Here is a 16012-nt window from a genome sequence, read left to right on the forward strand (position 1 = left end):
GGGAGGTGGCAGGGACGGTGCTGGGCAGACGGGACAGCGGGGACAGCGGGGACCCAGGCAGGCACGGGGGGGCGGCAGAGCCTCGGTGGGACACCGGGGCACCGGGGGGGAGCTTGGCGCGGAGGGGACGGCGATGGGGGTGGGTGACAGCCGGTCCCGGGGGGACCGCAGAGCCCCGGGGGGGACAGCACTGGGCCATGCCCGCCGGTGGGGCGGAGGGGGCCGGGGGAGGGGGGGAGGCGGGCGGCGTGGGGAACGGGAGCAGCGGCACTTTCACGAACTGTCCACGGGAGGCGGGAGAGGCGGCGGCGGCGGAGGAAGGGGGGGCCCGGGGGGGCCCGGCCGGGCTCGCCCAGCCCAGCCCTGCCCAGCCCTGCCCGCCCCGTCGCTGCCCCGCCCCGCCCTGCCCAGCCCTGCCCGCCGCTGCAGGCAGCGCGGCACCGGCACCGGGCACCCCTTTATAGGCTCGGCCCGAGGGGGTGGGGGGCGGCGGCGGCCCCAGCCCCGAGGGGGCGGCTCCCCCCTAAAAGCCGGCGGCGGGACGCGCGGCGGGCAGAGGCGCGGCCGGCGCTTCCCGGTGCTCCGGGGCCGGCGCTCCCCGGTGCCGCTGCGGCTCGGCCCGCCATGCCCCCGCGGGGGCCGCTCGCCCGGGCCCCGGCTCCGCGTTCCCGGTGCAGCAGCAGCCACCGCTGCCGCTACCGCTCGCCACCGCCGCGCCCGTGGCTCTAAGCGCCGCCGCCGCCGCCGCCGGGAGACCGCGCCCGCCCCGGCTCCAAGATGCTCCGCCAAGGTGAGCGCCGCACCGGGAGGGCACCGGGTACCGGGGACAGCGGGGCCGGCCCCGAAGTTTGTCTCCCCGCTGAAGTTGGGGCCGCGCCGCCGGGCGCCCCCCGCCGCCGCTGCGTTACCGGAGCCGCCGCCGCCACGGAGGCTCGGGCACCCCCCGGGGTCCCCGGGGAGCGGCACCGGCGGCGCACGGCGGGAGCACAGCGCGGCGGAGAGGGGGTGGGGACCGGGAGGAGTCGGGGAGACACGGCAGACGCCGGGTCCCGCAGGACCGAGGACGCGGCGGGTCCCGCGGGCACCGGGGGACGGCGGGTCCCGGAGCCAGCGGGGCTGCGGCGGGCGCGGGGGGGGCACCGGGGCACGGCGGGTCCCGAGGCGCCGGGAGCACGACGGGTCCCGGGGGAGTCGGTGCTCGTCCCCCGTGGTGCGGGAAGGGGAAACGGGGCTCACCGGGGGCCGCGGGGGGTTCGGCGGGGAAGTTGGGGCGAGCCGTCCCGTTCCGCCCCCCCGAGGAGATTCGCTCCGCTGTGACATCACGCTATTTCCATGGCAACCGCCTGGGACATCATAGGGGAGCTTTTTGACATCACAGCGAGGGGAGAAGCCGGACTTCCCGGGGGGTCCGAGGCGGGGAGGGGGGGACGACACGACGACAGGACCCCCGGCTCCGTTGCACCCGGGCCAGTCCCGGGGAGATGCCGGGGACAGCGGTGCCATGTGGGGGGACCTCAGCGGGACACCCCCCACACACAATCCTGTCCCATGCCCCAGGGAGGGGGCGGCCACGCTGCCCCGGACCCAGCCCTCGCCACCACCACATGCCCCTCTCCGGCGAGGCTCTGGCAGCGGGAGAAGGTGCCAACGCCGCACCCGCAGCCCCCCGCAGCCCCTCACATCGGGTTGCGGACCCCCGGGGAGGGCAAAGCCCCCACTGCCACCCCAGGGATGCTTTTCCCTGCTGGGGGGAATGTCACCTTGGGGCTGCGGGGCCTCGCGCTCGGATGCTCCTCTCTCCGGTTCCCACCTCGGCTTTGTTCGGCATATTAACCCAACCAGGCTGGCGGTCTTGAGAATAAACGCCGAGCCCTCGGAGCATCCCCGGTTCCCAGCCCCGGTGCTGCTGGTTGGAGGAAAAGCATCATCCAGGCTGGGAAACCGGGAGCCCGAGGTGGAGGCAGGCGGCGGGGCTGCTGGCAGGGTTGCATCCGAGCAGGGGTAGCCTGTTAAGGTCAAGATCTACAGCTTTCATTTCTGGAGCTAGAAAAACAAAATGCAAATTGAAAAGCCTGTGGGCTAATGCAAAACCTATTCTTAAAGTTTTTGTCTTGTTAAGCAAGGAAATAGAGTGCCAAATAGGCTTTGTTAAGTGGCAGTCTAATTAATAATTTAAAATCTTGTAGCTGTCTTTCATTAGAATTTATCTGTACATCAACCACAAAATCAGTCAAACACACTCATTTATAAGTTAATGCCATTCCTGAATAATTCAACAGGCAGTTAGAGGAGGCCTCCATCCCGCCGAGAGGCTCTCCCCTCCCTGTCTCACCATGGCCAGGTGTCCCCAGCCAGGGGGTCCCGGTCCCCAGCATTTGCCCCAAGTGGGGTGCGGAGGGGACACCCCATGCAGGGCGGGCAAGGAGAGATGGGGAGAGCTGCTACTGGGGCGCGAGGCCGGCACCAAACCCCTCGGCGGGGCTCGGGGGCGGCTGGCTTTGTCGAGGGACGTGGCAGCGTGAGGCTGTGCTGGTGGGAAGCAGCACCGGCTGATGGTGGCACTGCCACTGTCACCGCCTTCCCCATCCCACTGCCAGGGACTGGGGTTGGACTTGGGGCTGGGGGACGTGGCAGGGCTTGGGGAACCCACCGGCGATGTCCCTGGGGGAAGCAGCTCCGTGTGGGGGGGACGGCTTCGTGCGTGGTGCTATGCAGGGCAGAGGCATTTGCTGCTGGAGGTTTGTGGCAGGACGGGCGGCTGCGTGGCTGGAGCAGCGCTGCGATGCCGGGGGGGGCACTTTGGGCCTCCCACACCATGTGAGCTCCAGCTGCGGAGGCACCAGGTGACCCCGATGGGATTTGGGGTGGATTTTGGGCACCGGGAAGTCATCGTCGGTGTAGCAGCGGGTGACAGCACGGGGCACAGCTCCAGCCCGGGTGAGGGTGTTGGCGGGGCCGGTGCTGTGCCGTGCACCCTGCCAGAGGTGGCCGCAAGCAGGAGTGCAATGCCAGTGATGCAGGAGAAGGAGATTTCCAGGTCAAGGATGACACCAAGGTCACGGGCAGCCATGTCCCTGTCCCCGCCATCACTCAGCCCATCGATGGGGCATCCAGCCCTCGTCCCTCCCCGCCGGGGAGCAGCCGCCGGGCAGGGCGCGGGCACAGGCTGGGCTGCGGTTCCTGAGCAGGGGAGCTGAGAGCCCAGAAACCTTTCTGCTTATAAAAGTTTAATTTCCTAAAGAGCTGAGAGGAAGCCACAAGCTCTCTGTGCCCAGCGAAGCAAGGGGAGGTGGCTGGGGGGGGGCGGGTCAGGATGCGGCCCAGGCTGTCCTTGCGGTGGTGCCGGGGGGAAGGAAGGGAGCTCGAGCAGGCGAGACCTGCCTGGACCTGGACCCGGGATGTGAAGGACCATTGCCGCTCGGTGACCCGCACTGATGGAGCCTGGCAGGGTCAGAGCCACGGCCGCGCTCAGCTAAATGTTATTTCCACTTTTGCCTAAAGCGCCGCACCCAGCACCCTGCGGTGCCATCCGGGTGCCTAAGGCTGCGGGTGACGCTCCAGGTGGCCTCAAAGCGCTGCCCTAAAAACACCAGTGAACCTGCCGGGGAGACGTAAAAATATGCATTTTCCGGTGTGATTTCACACCCACCTTTCCCCAAGGCACCTGCTGGGGCCAGAGCCGGTGGCACGGGCCAGAGCCACAGGGAGCGGGTCCCCGCAGTTTGCAGGATGAGGCCGTGAGCGGGATGTGATCGCCCCAGGGCTGGGCAGAGACTCGGGCTGCTGGAAACGGCTGGAGCGCTGATGGGTTTTGGCAACAAGAGCCAAAAACCCCTGTTCTGAGGCAAAAGCCAGGCAGGGAAGCGTGGGAGCTTGGAGGGTTATGGTGGTAGCCGGGTGCAGCCAGGGCCACCCCTGCATTGGGATGTCCCTGGTGGGGTCCACTGGGGTGTCCCCAGCTCCTGGTGGTACCCCTGGCCAGCCCTGGAGCAGCGCAGAGGCAAAACTCCCGTTGCCAGAGGAGTGACCCAGGACACAGCTGCTTCAGCCGACATCACCAGGGGCAGCCACCCATCCTGCTCTGCCCCTTGGAGCACCCTCGGGTGATGCCACTCCCCATTCCCACCCTGGGGAGCTGCTCCAGCTGCCCCCAAACAGCCAAAAACTCAGGCTTTGTTTGCAAAGTGCAATCCCAGGGTTTAGCTGTGTTCGGTATAAACTCTGGTTATTAACAGCAGATCATGTCTTTAAAAGCGCTTTGGTGGAGCAGCAGGCAGCAGCAGGCAGCGGCAGGCAGGCGAGGTGCGAGCACCAGAGCGATGGTGGCTATTGTTTGGGTTCCCAGAGGGCTGGGACGGGTGAGGTGCTGCCCTCACCCAGCACCCGCTGAAGGGGCTGGCATCTGATTTAAGAGCAGAGGCAACAAGTGGGAGGCCGGGAGGCCACGGGGCAGAGCTGTGGGCGAGGAGGAGCCGGGGGTCTGTGTGCCAGCGTGGGGAAGGGGTGCAGGGCACGGCCCTGGGGGCACTGCTGGGATGCAGGATGGAGCATCCTTGTCCCCTCTGGTGAGGGTGCTCCTTCCCTGCTTTTTTGGGTAATGCTGCCCAAGTCTAAGGGGAACGAGCCGGCTTGGCCCCAGGTCCCTCTGCCAGCAGAGTGGCTGGTGCCATGTCCCATCTCCCAAATTGAGGAAGCGCCGACACCCCCACCCCACCGTACCATCCCCGCGGAATGGCATCGCCATGGAAACCCGCAGCCCTGCGCCTGCCGCCCGGCAATCGGGAGGACACTTTTAGGAATATTATTTTTACTGATGACAAATGATGGAGGCTCGGCGCTGATGGAGGAAACGTCTGCACCCAGCGCTGGGCATCGCCTGCCCTCCCCAGCGGCTGGTCTTTCTCCCGTCCGTTTCGCCGAGGGCAGGGCATGGCTTGGCACATGCCAATCCAGCACCGACGACATTGCCCGCGTGTTAAGTACGGGCAGCAGCAAGCGGCAGATGCAGGATGGGGAGATGCAGGGGGCAATCTTCTTTGCGCAGATTAGGATTGGGGGGTTATTAAGCAGAAAATGCTCCATTTGGTGTAGAAAGCTCCTTTTCCTCTTTAACAGCACATGTGCCCGCCGGCTGCTTGCTTCCCGGCGGTGTTGGCACGGTGGCACGGCAGCTTGGAGCCAGCCCAGCTTTGGTGAGTGGCTTTTTGCGATGCTCCTGCCCAGACTGGTAGTGCCGCGACCACCCCAGTAACTCCCAGAGTTGAAAGCTGGTTGCAGTCAGAGCCGCATCTCTTCCCGGCTCGTGGCCAGGTTTTGGCCCCCGAGAGGTGATGGCGCGGCAGGCTGGGGGGCTGCGGTGGTCCATCGCATCCTGATGGTGCCTGGCCATGGGGAGAGCAGGGTGCCGGAGCTGGAGGGCATCAGAGATGCTCCATGTGCACCCCAAGTCCCAGCATCACCATCGCACAGGGTGGCTGCAGCCGTTGTTTACCAGGGAGCAGCGGCAGGAGGGAATTTGGCTGCTGCGCTGGCAGGGCTCCTTATGGAGGCAGCCCTGCAAGCGGAGGGGAGGTGCCAGCGGCTCCGCCAGCCCCATGTGCCGCACTTGGGAACCGCTTTTTTTTTTTTTCCCCAGCTGTGTTTGCACTGCTGTTTGCACTGGTTTACTCAGGGAAACCCCAGCCCCGCGACTATGGGACCCCCACGGTGCCATCTGAGGGGTGCAAAGCCCGTTCTCGTGCGTGGAGAATATCCCAGTGCTTTTTGGCCCCGTGACGAGCCCGCGGTGGCCCAGGTGAGCTGTCGGCCATGAGCCCTTCGCCCGGCCAGGCATCAGTGAGCACCTGGGCATGGGGATGCACTTGCACAGAGCGGAGCCCCTCTGATCCCCCGGTGTGAAGGCACAGGGGCTCAAATGCTGCTGGCTGCATCCGCTGCCTGCCACTGCCAGCTCCTGCCCCCCCGAGCTGCCCTGCCTCCTTCCTGCCTGCAAATTCAGCAGCCCACGGGGTGCTGGATACAGCCACCCCCTGGGCAGCACACCGGAGCCGGGAGAGGGGCCGGGATGATCCCCCCTCGGCAGGGATGTGCCGGGGTGTTTGTGCTAACAAGCCCGGCGTATTATAATTTCAATGGAATTTAAAAAACAAAATAGTCCTCAGACAAACGGCTCCGCAGTGCCTCTGCCAGGGCCTAAGATCTGCTGCTATCTATTTTTTAATAATTGAGGGTAATAAATATGTATTTCTTTCTCCTTTCTCTCCGTACTCCGCAGCTTGTCAGCTCCCTGCGTCTCTCCTCTGATCAGACCCCATCTTTGCCGCGCGGAAAGAAAAAAAAAAAAAAGGAAAAAAAAAGGGAAAAAAAAGAGAGGGGAAAAAAAAAAAAGATCCTTTAAGCAAAAAGGATTAAAGCCTTGAAAGTAGGTCTGCCCGAGCCGCTCGGCTCTCCCTGCTCCCCACCAGCCGCAGCCAGGGCCAGGGAGGAAGGTGCCAGGGCGAGAGGAGCATCCCCAGGCAGCTGAATTCGTCCCCGCGGGGTGTTTGTGGGTGCAGAGCCCGGCTGGGCAGCAGCAAATCCCGCGGGGAGCCGGGCTGCGGCTGGGCAGAGCCACCGGGCAACTTGGCAAACCGCTGTTCAGAGCCAGTTCTGCTTCAGCGCCGAATATTCCCCAGCGCTTTATTCCCTACGGTTTTCAGATGGGGACGCTGGCCCGTAAAGAAGGGGGGTGTTTGATGGCAGGGCCGAGCGCGGGGCAGGCTGCGGGGACCCCCCCTCCCCGGCCGTGGGATGTTGGGGCGGAGGAGGCGCTGGTGTGAAGGAGGCGGCTATTTATAGCTTCCCTCGGCTTTTGTTCCTTTTCCACTAGAGCTCTTCTCGAAATAGAAACAGCGCCGGCTGCGCGGCCGCTCCCGGGGCACAGCCTGGCCGTGGGGGGCACCTCCCGACCCGGGATGGGGGGACACCCCCTGCCACGAGGTGCCGTCGCATTGGGCACCCCCTCGTCCTGCATCCCTTGAGATGGGGCTGGCGTGGGATGAGGATGGGGAGCCGCCCCTCTGCAGCCCCCTCTGTGCTGGCGATGCCCGTCCCGACCCTGGGGGGGGGGGGCTGGCTGTGGGGGGAGCAGCTCTAAAGGGGGGCATCACACCGGGTGTCCCCGGGGGAGCGGGTGCAGCCTTTGGGAGCGCCCTGGCAGGTTCCATCCCTGTTTTGCAGCTCAGCCGTTGCCTCTGCTCTTCCCTCCCAGCATCCGACCGCCCCCCCCCCCCCATCTCTGATCAATATAGCTGGGAAAAACAAAACAAAACAAAGTAAATATTTAATACGATCCAGGGAGCCACAGCGAGCGCTCCCCCCGTCTGTCTCCTCCACCAGCCGCTCGCAGCAGCTCCTCAGCCCTAATGAGCCTGAGTGCAGCCGGGATCGATGGCGAAGGCAACCTCCGCAGAGGGGTCAGGTCCGCCACGTCCCCCCCTCGTGCTGTGCCGGAGCCGAGGCTTGGCCCCACGCACCCCCCCAGGGCTGCCTGCTCTCCTCCTCCTCCTCCTCCTGCCCTGCTTTTCCTCTCCTGTGTCCCCTTTGTCCTCTCAGGCTCCCGGGAGGGACGAGGACTCTGTTGCTCCAGCGCAGCCATCCCTTGTCCTGCTGCCGCACGGGACACGAACCGTGTCGGGCATCAGCTCCGGGCTGGGCGCTTCCGCAGGGGTGCGGGCTGGGGTGCAGAAAGCCAGTGTCTCTCCCCACACTCAGGGAGCATCTCCCTCATGGATAGGGGTGCAGAGACCAGGGGGGCCCAGACACCCCCGGAGCTGGCGCTGGCTCCCTAACTGGTGCCAAGACACTATCCCCGCTCGTGGTGTGACCAGACCTGCTGTCTCCTCCTCCTCCTCAGCAGCCCCCTCGCCTCAGTCCCCACTGGGGACCTGCATCCCCTGGTGTCCCCCAGAGCCCCCGAGTGCTGACACTGTTTGGAAAGTGCCGGTGCCGGGTGGCTGGCAGAGTGGCCCCGGCAATGCCGGTGTGGGACCTGCCTCATCGCACTCCGGCTCCACGTGTTTTCTGAGTTCGGATGGTCCCTGTTGCTCCAACGCCAATGCTGTCGGAGGGGCACTTGTTAACAGGAGCTGCCAAGTTGCCTGTCACCCTGACACAGCCGACCCCCGCCGGACGAAGTCCCCAGCAACCTGTAGGCGAAACTCAAAAGGAGCACCTGGCTGTGCTTCTCTGCCACCATTAGCACTTCGCAAATTGTTTTTCCGTGGAAAAGTCAATTGTCCTTAGCGGCAACCCGCATGAACCCTGGGCTGAGTGCTGTCCCCAGGATGGGACGAGAGGAATGTCCACCGTGGCCGATGCCCCTCATCCAACCCTGCCAGACCTCCAGCGCCGTGAGGAGCCCCGGCTGGGCTGCGCTTGGGGATGGCGACTGGATTTACAGCTGGAAAACAACCTGGTCCGCCCCAAACACAGAGCGGGGAAGGTCCTTCCCTGGCAACTTTGAGACCATCTCATGTCACCAAGGTGATATCAAGCATCTTCCCACAGCTTGGGGGTCTCCGGGCAGGTGGAGGATGCAGAGGTGCCGGGGCAGGACTCCCCGCTGGAAGGACGGCAGCAACGGCACGAGCCGGGACAGCGGCGCGGGTCCTGCGTCACAGACGCAGGCTTGTGGCAAGGTGCCGAGGAAGTTTTGCAGCAGCATTAGAAAATGTTGACATGTTTTTTGAAACAATTTCAGATCTGATATCTGCGCCAGATTGAGTTTGTAACCAGCTTTATTGTTTAAGCCTGCTGGGATTTCATCAAAGGCGTCTGCTGTTTACCCAGAACCATTTCATTGGAGAAAACAGCAAACAGACCTGCATTTCTATCTGATTTCACTTTTTCCTTTTCCTCCTGAATTTAAGTGCTTGTGAAAAGCATGGCTGATAAGGCAGAGCAATGTGGATAAATCCCAAGGACCGGCTCGGCAGAGGCTCCGCCAGCTGCTCCAAGTTTATTAATAGACTGAAGGCAGTTGCAGGACCGGCTGCTGGGCTGCCCTAGCTGGTGTCGGGATCTCCATCCCGGCAAGTTGAGCCAGGTCCTTTAGCTGGGATGCTAAAGGACGGGCAGAGGATCCACGCAGAGCTTTTTTACCACTTTCAGTGCGACTTCAGATTTAAGCTATGAAGGAGCCAATGTCTGTCCCTCCCCAGGGAGCGGCAGTGACCCAGGCGAGTGATGTGCTCCATGACAAACCGGGCCAAAGCCGATGCAGCCACGGGAAGCAGAGAAAAATGAAGGAGACACCTTCGAAAGGGGCTCTGGCATAAACCGCATTAATCCTCCTCACACCTTGGTCCCCAGGGGCCGCCTGCCCGGCTCTGCCTTCTGCCCATTGCTGACCTCGGAAACACGCCGGAGAAGAGGGTTGGGGCTCAAAATGGGGCTCAGGAGGGTTTTACAAGGAGCTGACCCAGGGGCTGTGGCCCCTCCATCATGGGTGGCTCTGCACTGGGCACAGCTGCTTCATGGGTGCTCCTCATGGTCACCCATCACCAGCATCATTTTTCCCTGGCGTTAGGCATCTTCCCCGCTCGGTAACGCTCATCCCTACCTTCTCTGACCTTTGGGACCGGGACACGATGGGCTGGGGGCCGGTGAAGTGCACCCCACTGCCTTTCCCTGGGCCCTTTCAGCATCTCCCGGCTGCCTCGGGGCCGGCGCTCCCTGGGCGGGTTGTGCCGGCGGCACCTCTCCGGTGCTCCGAGGGCTTGTCTCTTCCATCGATCACACCTGCACAGTGACAATGTAATTTTTATCTCCGGTTGTTTATTTCTCAGACAGAACTACTTGTAAATTCCGAGAAGAATATATATCCCCGCGCGTGACAGATCCAGCACACGGCGATTAATCTGCCCTCTTAAGACCTGAATGCAAAAGTGTCCCAATGTCACTCCTGGATGGGGTGTTGAGCCCCAGGGCAGCGCTTTGGGGACGTGCAGGGACCTGGTGGCAAAGCGTGCCCTGGTCCAGGCGATGCTCCCCTATTACCTATTGCACTCGCTGTCAGCTCCACTGGTCCCCGGCCGGTGCTCGCAGCCACCTCGACTCTCCGGGCTCAGGCTTCAGCTCCTCTTTTTGGGAGGTTTATGCAAATAGGGCTTTCTTTTTTTTTTTTTTTTTTTAATTCCTTGCCGCTGCTGCTCCGCCGTGCCCCAGATAGCAGAAGTGCTGAGGACAGGCATTTGCGTCAGGTCCTGCAGCACCCGCGTCCCAGCCGGCCGCCCGGCCGAGGGGAGGAGGGATGCGGCGAGGGGACGGCCTGAGGGGAAAGGGGCAGAAAGCAGCTGGCAGAGGCCGAGGATGGAGAGTCGAAGGTCCTTTAATGGCCGATACCTCCGCGTCGCGCTAGCGAGGGTGGGCACCGGTGCCCGGCGGGCACAGGGTTGTCCCCCGCCTGAGCACGGACCCGTCCCCGGCAAGGGGCAGATCGGGGATCAAGGTGTCAATCTGGGCTCTGCAGCAGCCCGCAGTCCTGTCGGCAACACCCCCCGTGCCATAAAGCCGCTTATTTACAACCTCCTACTCGGGAGCATCTGGGAAGCGAAGCGCGTCATTTCCAGAGAGAGCAAAATGCTGCATATTTCAGTGTCTTTTGAATTTTTTAGGTTTCCCTGAACTGTGCTAATGGGTTGGCGGTGGCGGGGGGGAGGCGAGGGCCCAGCCCAGCTCCCGGCCTGCCTTGCTGCTCCGCCGCGCGGCCATGACTGCATTGCTGCTCTTAAAATATTCAGTGCTGTTGGCCACAATTTCACAGCGGGTCAAAGCGCGCCGAGCCAGCAAGAAGGAGGGAAAGTGTGACAACAAGATTAACCCTGGCCCGGCAGGCCCCCTCCGCGCTCGGCAGGCTGAGCACGATGTGCTGCGGCCGCCTCGTCCCAGGGGACGGGCAGCGAGGCCGGGGGAGGCTGCAGCACCCAAAATGCCGCTGGTCGTCCCATCTGGTGCTGCGTCCTCGGCGTCACCTCCAAAATGTGGCAAAGGGACAGTGGGAGCGTCTCGGGTCCCAGTGGGAGGGCTCCAGCAGCTGCCTCCGTGCTCCAAGCTGCTGCAAAGCCGGAGCCGCGCCGGGTGCCTGGCGTTGCCCTGACCGTGCCGCCGGTTGAAGGGCCGGGGATACCCCCCAGGTCTCGGGGACGTTGCCGAGAGTCCTCAGCGCTTCTGCACCCCGAGACATCGTGGTTCCCTTGCACAACCATCGGTTAGTGCTAATGACGGAGCGGCAGATTTGCGATGCAAAAGAGCAGCCGCTTGAACCTAATGGGGATTGTGGATGGGGATTTAATAATCCTGCCGTCGGCCCGCAGTTTGCTCTGCAGTTGCTGGCTTGTCTGCCAGGCTTTTCTAAGAAAACTTCTGGGGCTGGGGGGGAAAAAAATGAAACCAAGCAAGTGGTCTGTGCCACCCATGCAAGGGGGAGTGGTGGGAGGTGTCCATGCACCAGCATGGAGCCCAGGGTGGATGCTGCAATGGGCTCAGCCCCGAGAGCCACGTGGTGTCCAGAGGCTGGAGACCTTCGGCAACTGCCCCTTGTCTGGGCCACGTGCCCTGGAGCTGGGCTACGCTGCATGGCCAACTTGGCCGAGGCTTGGTCTTGTGTCTCCTGCACCTTTCTTGGCTTGAGGGTCCCGTGCTGTTACTTCAGAGCTCACCGACAGTGGCAAAGATGATCTTCAAAGCCCTTCTTCAGCGGGAAACGTAGTGACAAAGGATGAGGAAAAGGCTGAGGTACTTAACGCCTTCTTTGCCTCAGTCTTTAATAGTAAGACCAGCTGTTCTCGGGGTACCCAGCCCCCTGAGCTGGAAGACAGGGGTGGGGAGCAGAATGAAGCCCCATAATCCAAGGGGAAATGGATAGCGACCTGCTACACCACTTCGACACACACAAGCCCATGGGGCTGGATGGGATCCACCCAAGGGTGCTGTGGGAGCTGGCAGAGGTGCTCACTGAGCCACTTTCCATCATTTTTTCCATCCAAGGCCAATTGTATGAGGTTCAACAAGGCTCAGTGCCAGGTCCTGCACTTGGGTCACAACAACCCCAGGCAACGCTACAGGCTTGGGGAAGAGTGGCCGGAAAGCTGCCCGGAGAAAAGGAGGCTGAGGGCAGACCTGGTCGCTCTCTGCAACCACCTGAAAGGAGGCTGTAGCCAGGTGGGGGTTGGTCTCTTCTCCCAAGTACGAAGTGATAGGACGAGAGGAAATGGCCTCAAATTGCACCAGGGGAGGTTTAGATTGGAGATTAGGAAAAATTTTTTCACCGAAAGTGTTGTTGAGCACTGGGACAGGCTGCCCAGGGAAGTGGTGGAGTCACCAGCCCTGGAGGGGTTTAACAGACGTGTAGATGTGGTGCTTGGGGACTTGTGGGCTTGGCAGTGCTGGGGTAACGGTTGGACTCGACGATCTTAAGGGTCTTTTCCAACCGAAACAATTCCATGATTCTCCTTGTGTGCAAATGTGGTGTCGTTTGCAGGAGGTGCTGCAGCTGATGGATGCTCTCCTGGGGTTTAATGATGCTGTGGCTGAGCTTATTGAGGTGTCCTCAGGGTCAGCCCCCAGCTCCCCGCTGGCCTCCGGCAACAAGAGGCAGCTGCTGGGTTGGGGACTCAGGCAAGGCGCTGCCGGCGCAGTGACCCTCATCCGTCCCGGGCAGCCACCTCCAGCCCAAAGGCAACCAGCCCCGCGATGACAGCGCCGGCACTGCCCTGTCCCTGAGTACATCCACTTGGCCCCAAAATCTCGCTCCCCAAACGTTCACGGGCATGTTGGCATCTCTGCCGTTGGTGCCCACCATGAGCCGGCCCCAGGGGTGCCCTCCCGCACCCCGCACCGGCGACGAGCCAGGCTCTTCTCCCTAATTCTGCTTGATCCCTGCTAATGTACCAGCAGATGTTCTCATTATCCATTTAAACATATAATCCTCCCCTGAATCCCGCTAAGCTCCTGGCCTCCCTGATACCTCGTGGCAGTGCGTTCCACAGGTTAATTATGCATTTTTAATTAATCGCCGAGCAGAAAGTGACCCATGAATAACGGATACGAAGCTCCAGCAGCTGGGAATAGTTGGCAAACTGTCCCCAGGTTGAGCCACGCCGGTTTCACTTCTCCCTGAATAACAAACCTGGCTCTAAAAATTCCCGGTTTGTGGATCAGACATGACCGGAGGATGGGACAGAGCCGTGCCCGTGCGGACGGGACCCCCGTGCCCCGTGAGCGGTGATGTCCCCCACCAAACGGGGAGGAACCACATCCCCGCTGGAGCCGTCTGGGTCCCACCTGGGAGCGATGGAGCGAGCACGGAGGGGAGGAGGAGCGAGGCAGAGAGGGAAAGAAATCACATGTTGTTTTTAAAAGGCATTTTTGAGTGAATGCTGAATAGGGTTTGGGAAAATTGCCTTAAAGGCCTGTTCTCTGCAGGGACGGAGCTTTTCATGGAGCACGAGTATTTTGAAACTTAATTGCACATTTGCACGGGCTAGTGTTTTTATTTCTCTCAGGTCTCCGAGGTGGTCTTTGAAGATTGCTGTCTCTCTGTAATGGTTTTCTTTATCTCAAATAAATTCCGCACACCTGCGAGGTGGAGCTGCTTGAAAGAAATGATGTCGAAATTGGCTCTCGATTTAATAAATCTGCAAATGGAGCTGGGATGCAGAGAGGCGAGGTGGTTGGTGGGGCCGGCTGCGCCTCCTCCCCGCTCCCCACCCCTGCTCTCCCTTCCCCTCTCCTGCCCCCTCCATCAGCTCGCTTTCAGCCTCTCCACGGGCCGGGGCGAGCGCGGGGCTGAGCGATGAGGGTCCAGAGCCCGCGTTCCCCCCGGCAGCTGCTGCCGGCACCTCCGAGGGGGCTCCGGCTGAACGCCCTGCGGTGCAGACCCCTCTAACGCCCAGCCGGTCGCATGTTACCCCAGCACAAAACCCACCCGTGCTTCCGAAACCGGTGGCGAATGCTGCCGTTGAGTGAGTGCTCAGAGCCCTGCCGCGCGCTTGTGACGTGCCGTTCTGCTCGGCGATGCCGGCCGGAGACGGTGCTACAAGCTGAATGCCAACTACCCCAAGGACCTTCCAATGCCGTTTTCTTTCCTGGCTTCAGGACTGGGGTTTGGAGCTGCGGTTTGCTCCGGCAGTTCCTCCCGCAGCCTGTCACCGCACGCCACCGGCCATTTCTCCTGCTCCAGTAATCCACGCCGTGGCTCTCCAGCTCACCGGGGGACGTTTAGCCGGCTCTCCATTTTGGAAGCAGGGCAAAGCGCCGGAGAAACGCCTGCGGCACAGTTCAGTGGTGCTGGCTGTGCCGCTGCAGCAGGCAGAAACAAATCCCCGGGCGGCCGGGGCAGCGTGTGCCGGGCAGCCCTGGCTGTCAGGCGGAGAGGAATGGGCGGCCACGGGAGTACACAGACAGGTTAATGGCAGCCGCAGATGCTGCACAATTGGATTTTGCCTCCCCGTTTCTTAAGGAATCAGCATCTCTCCCTTGCTTGGAAATCTGGCGGTCCCACTCCTCTCCCCGGGAGCCTCGGTGGCGGCGAGGTGACATGTCACCCGTGGAAAGCACCCAAAAGGCCTTTCGAAACGCTCCTTGCTGGGCTCCCCAGACACGAGGTTACCCGCAGAGGCCGCGTTGCCTCCTGCACAAACCCCGGCTGCTTGCGCTCGCTCAGCTTCAGGCGAACAAGACGCCGGGCGATTTTATTGCATTGCTGGATTTTGTTCCACTCTGTTATTCACCACGATTGAATTTGCTGCCGCAGAGGCAGGAGCCGGCCCAGCCAGAGCTTCTGAGCCGCCCTCACCGCTCCGGTGGGACCCGGACCTTGTCTCGGTATCTCACTTAGCCCTCAGCTGGGTAATTCGGTGCCGGTGCAGGAACCGGGCGCTTGTTTTTCCTTCTGCTGAGCATCCCAGCGTGATCCAGCTCCCTTACCTGAGCCAAATCCTCACTCTGCTCCACTTTTAATCATTGATCTTGTAAATGCTTTCATGGAAAGCACCCACCTTCCCAGCTCCCTCCTTTTTCTTTCTCACCCGATTGTGTCCCTCCATCCTCATCTCCCTGAGTAGCTGTCAAAGTTTCGATGCCGTGCGCATCACCACGGTACCTGAGCCCCTCGGCAGAGCAGAAACCTGCGTCCCCGTTATACAAACCCTCCCCAAGTTTTTAGTCACGCTCGCCGGTTCACAGCGTCGGTTGGGAAATGGCACCTCATCTTTCTCCTTCCCTGCTTCTCGGACTTATGGAAAGAGCACCTTGGGCTCTCCTGAAATGGCAGTTTCTTGGCCCGATTTCTCTTTGTGCTGGAAGCTGTGTGGCGGCGGGGCCAGGAGCATCCCACCTTTCGGTGCGAGTGGTCTTTGATCAGTGCAAACCTGTGCGGTGGCACCGCTGCCCCGCTGCCCCCCTGCCAGCACCACAGCCGGACCAGCCCCAGGACCACAGCGTCATTGTGCCCCGAGCCCTTAACGGAGCCGCGGAGCCGCTCCGGGTGTATTAGGAAACACAGCTGGGAGCTCCAGGGGCGGCTGGGGGCAGAGCCGGCCGGGAAGGCTGCCGAAGCCTCGCTCTCTTCGTATCGACAGCGATAGCTCTTCTTCCCCGCTGCCTGCGCCATCGCCTCTGCCCCATGATTGAATTAGGGGGCTGTAACCCGCCTCCCTCCTGGCCCCGGTCCCCGCCGCGCCAGGCTCAGACGCTGAACTTGAGAGCCATAATTTAATAAGTCTCAGGCAGACAGCGCGCTCGGATAGCCATCGGGATCTCTCGCCTCCTGCCCGCCCAGTGATGTGCTGATTTATGCTCCCAGGTGACAACCGGGATTGTGCCCGGGATTTTTGGTCTGCCGGGATGTGTTGCTCTTTTCCCAAGGTGTTGCTTTTTTTCCCCCCAAAAAAGTGGGAAGCTCGTGGGGTGAGGCAGGAGCAGGAGCCGGACTGTGCAGGCTGCGCTTGGTGCAGTGTTTGCCTGCGTGACC

At 62.1% G+C, this 16012-nt stretch overlaps 1 protein-coding gene across 1 annotated transcript in view; it reads left to right on the forward strand.

Moving 5' to 3' along the window:
* The first annotated feature begins 419 nt into the window (after nucleotides 1-419).
* RTN4RL1 (reticulon 4 receptor like 1) overlaps nucleotides 420-16012 on the forward strand; it is a 33075-nt gene continuing 17482 nt past the window's right edge. Inside the window, exon 1 of the mRNA XM_054847610.1 lies at nucleotides 420-790. Coding sequence (XP_054703585.1) covers nucleotides 778-790 — 13 coding nt within the window. The 5' untranslated portion in view covers nucleotides 420-777. The remainder of the gene's footprint in view (nucleotides 791-16012) is intronic.

The sequence above is a fragment of the Grus americana genome, chromosome 19 (assembly GCF_028858705.1).
Source record: "Grus americana isolate bGruAme1 chromosome 19, bGruAme1.mat, whole genome shotgun sequence".
Classification (NCBI taxonomy): domain Eukaryota; kingdom Metazoa; phylum Chordata; class Aves; order Gruiformes; family Gruidae; genus Grus; species Grus americana.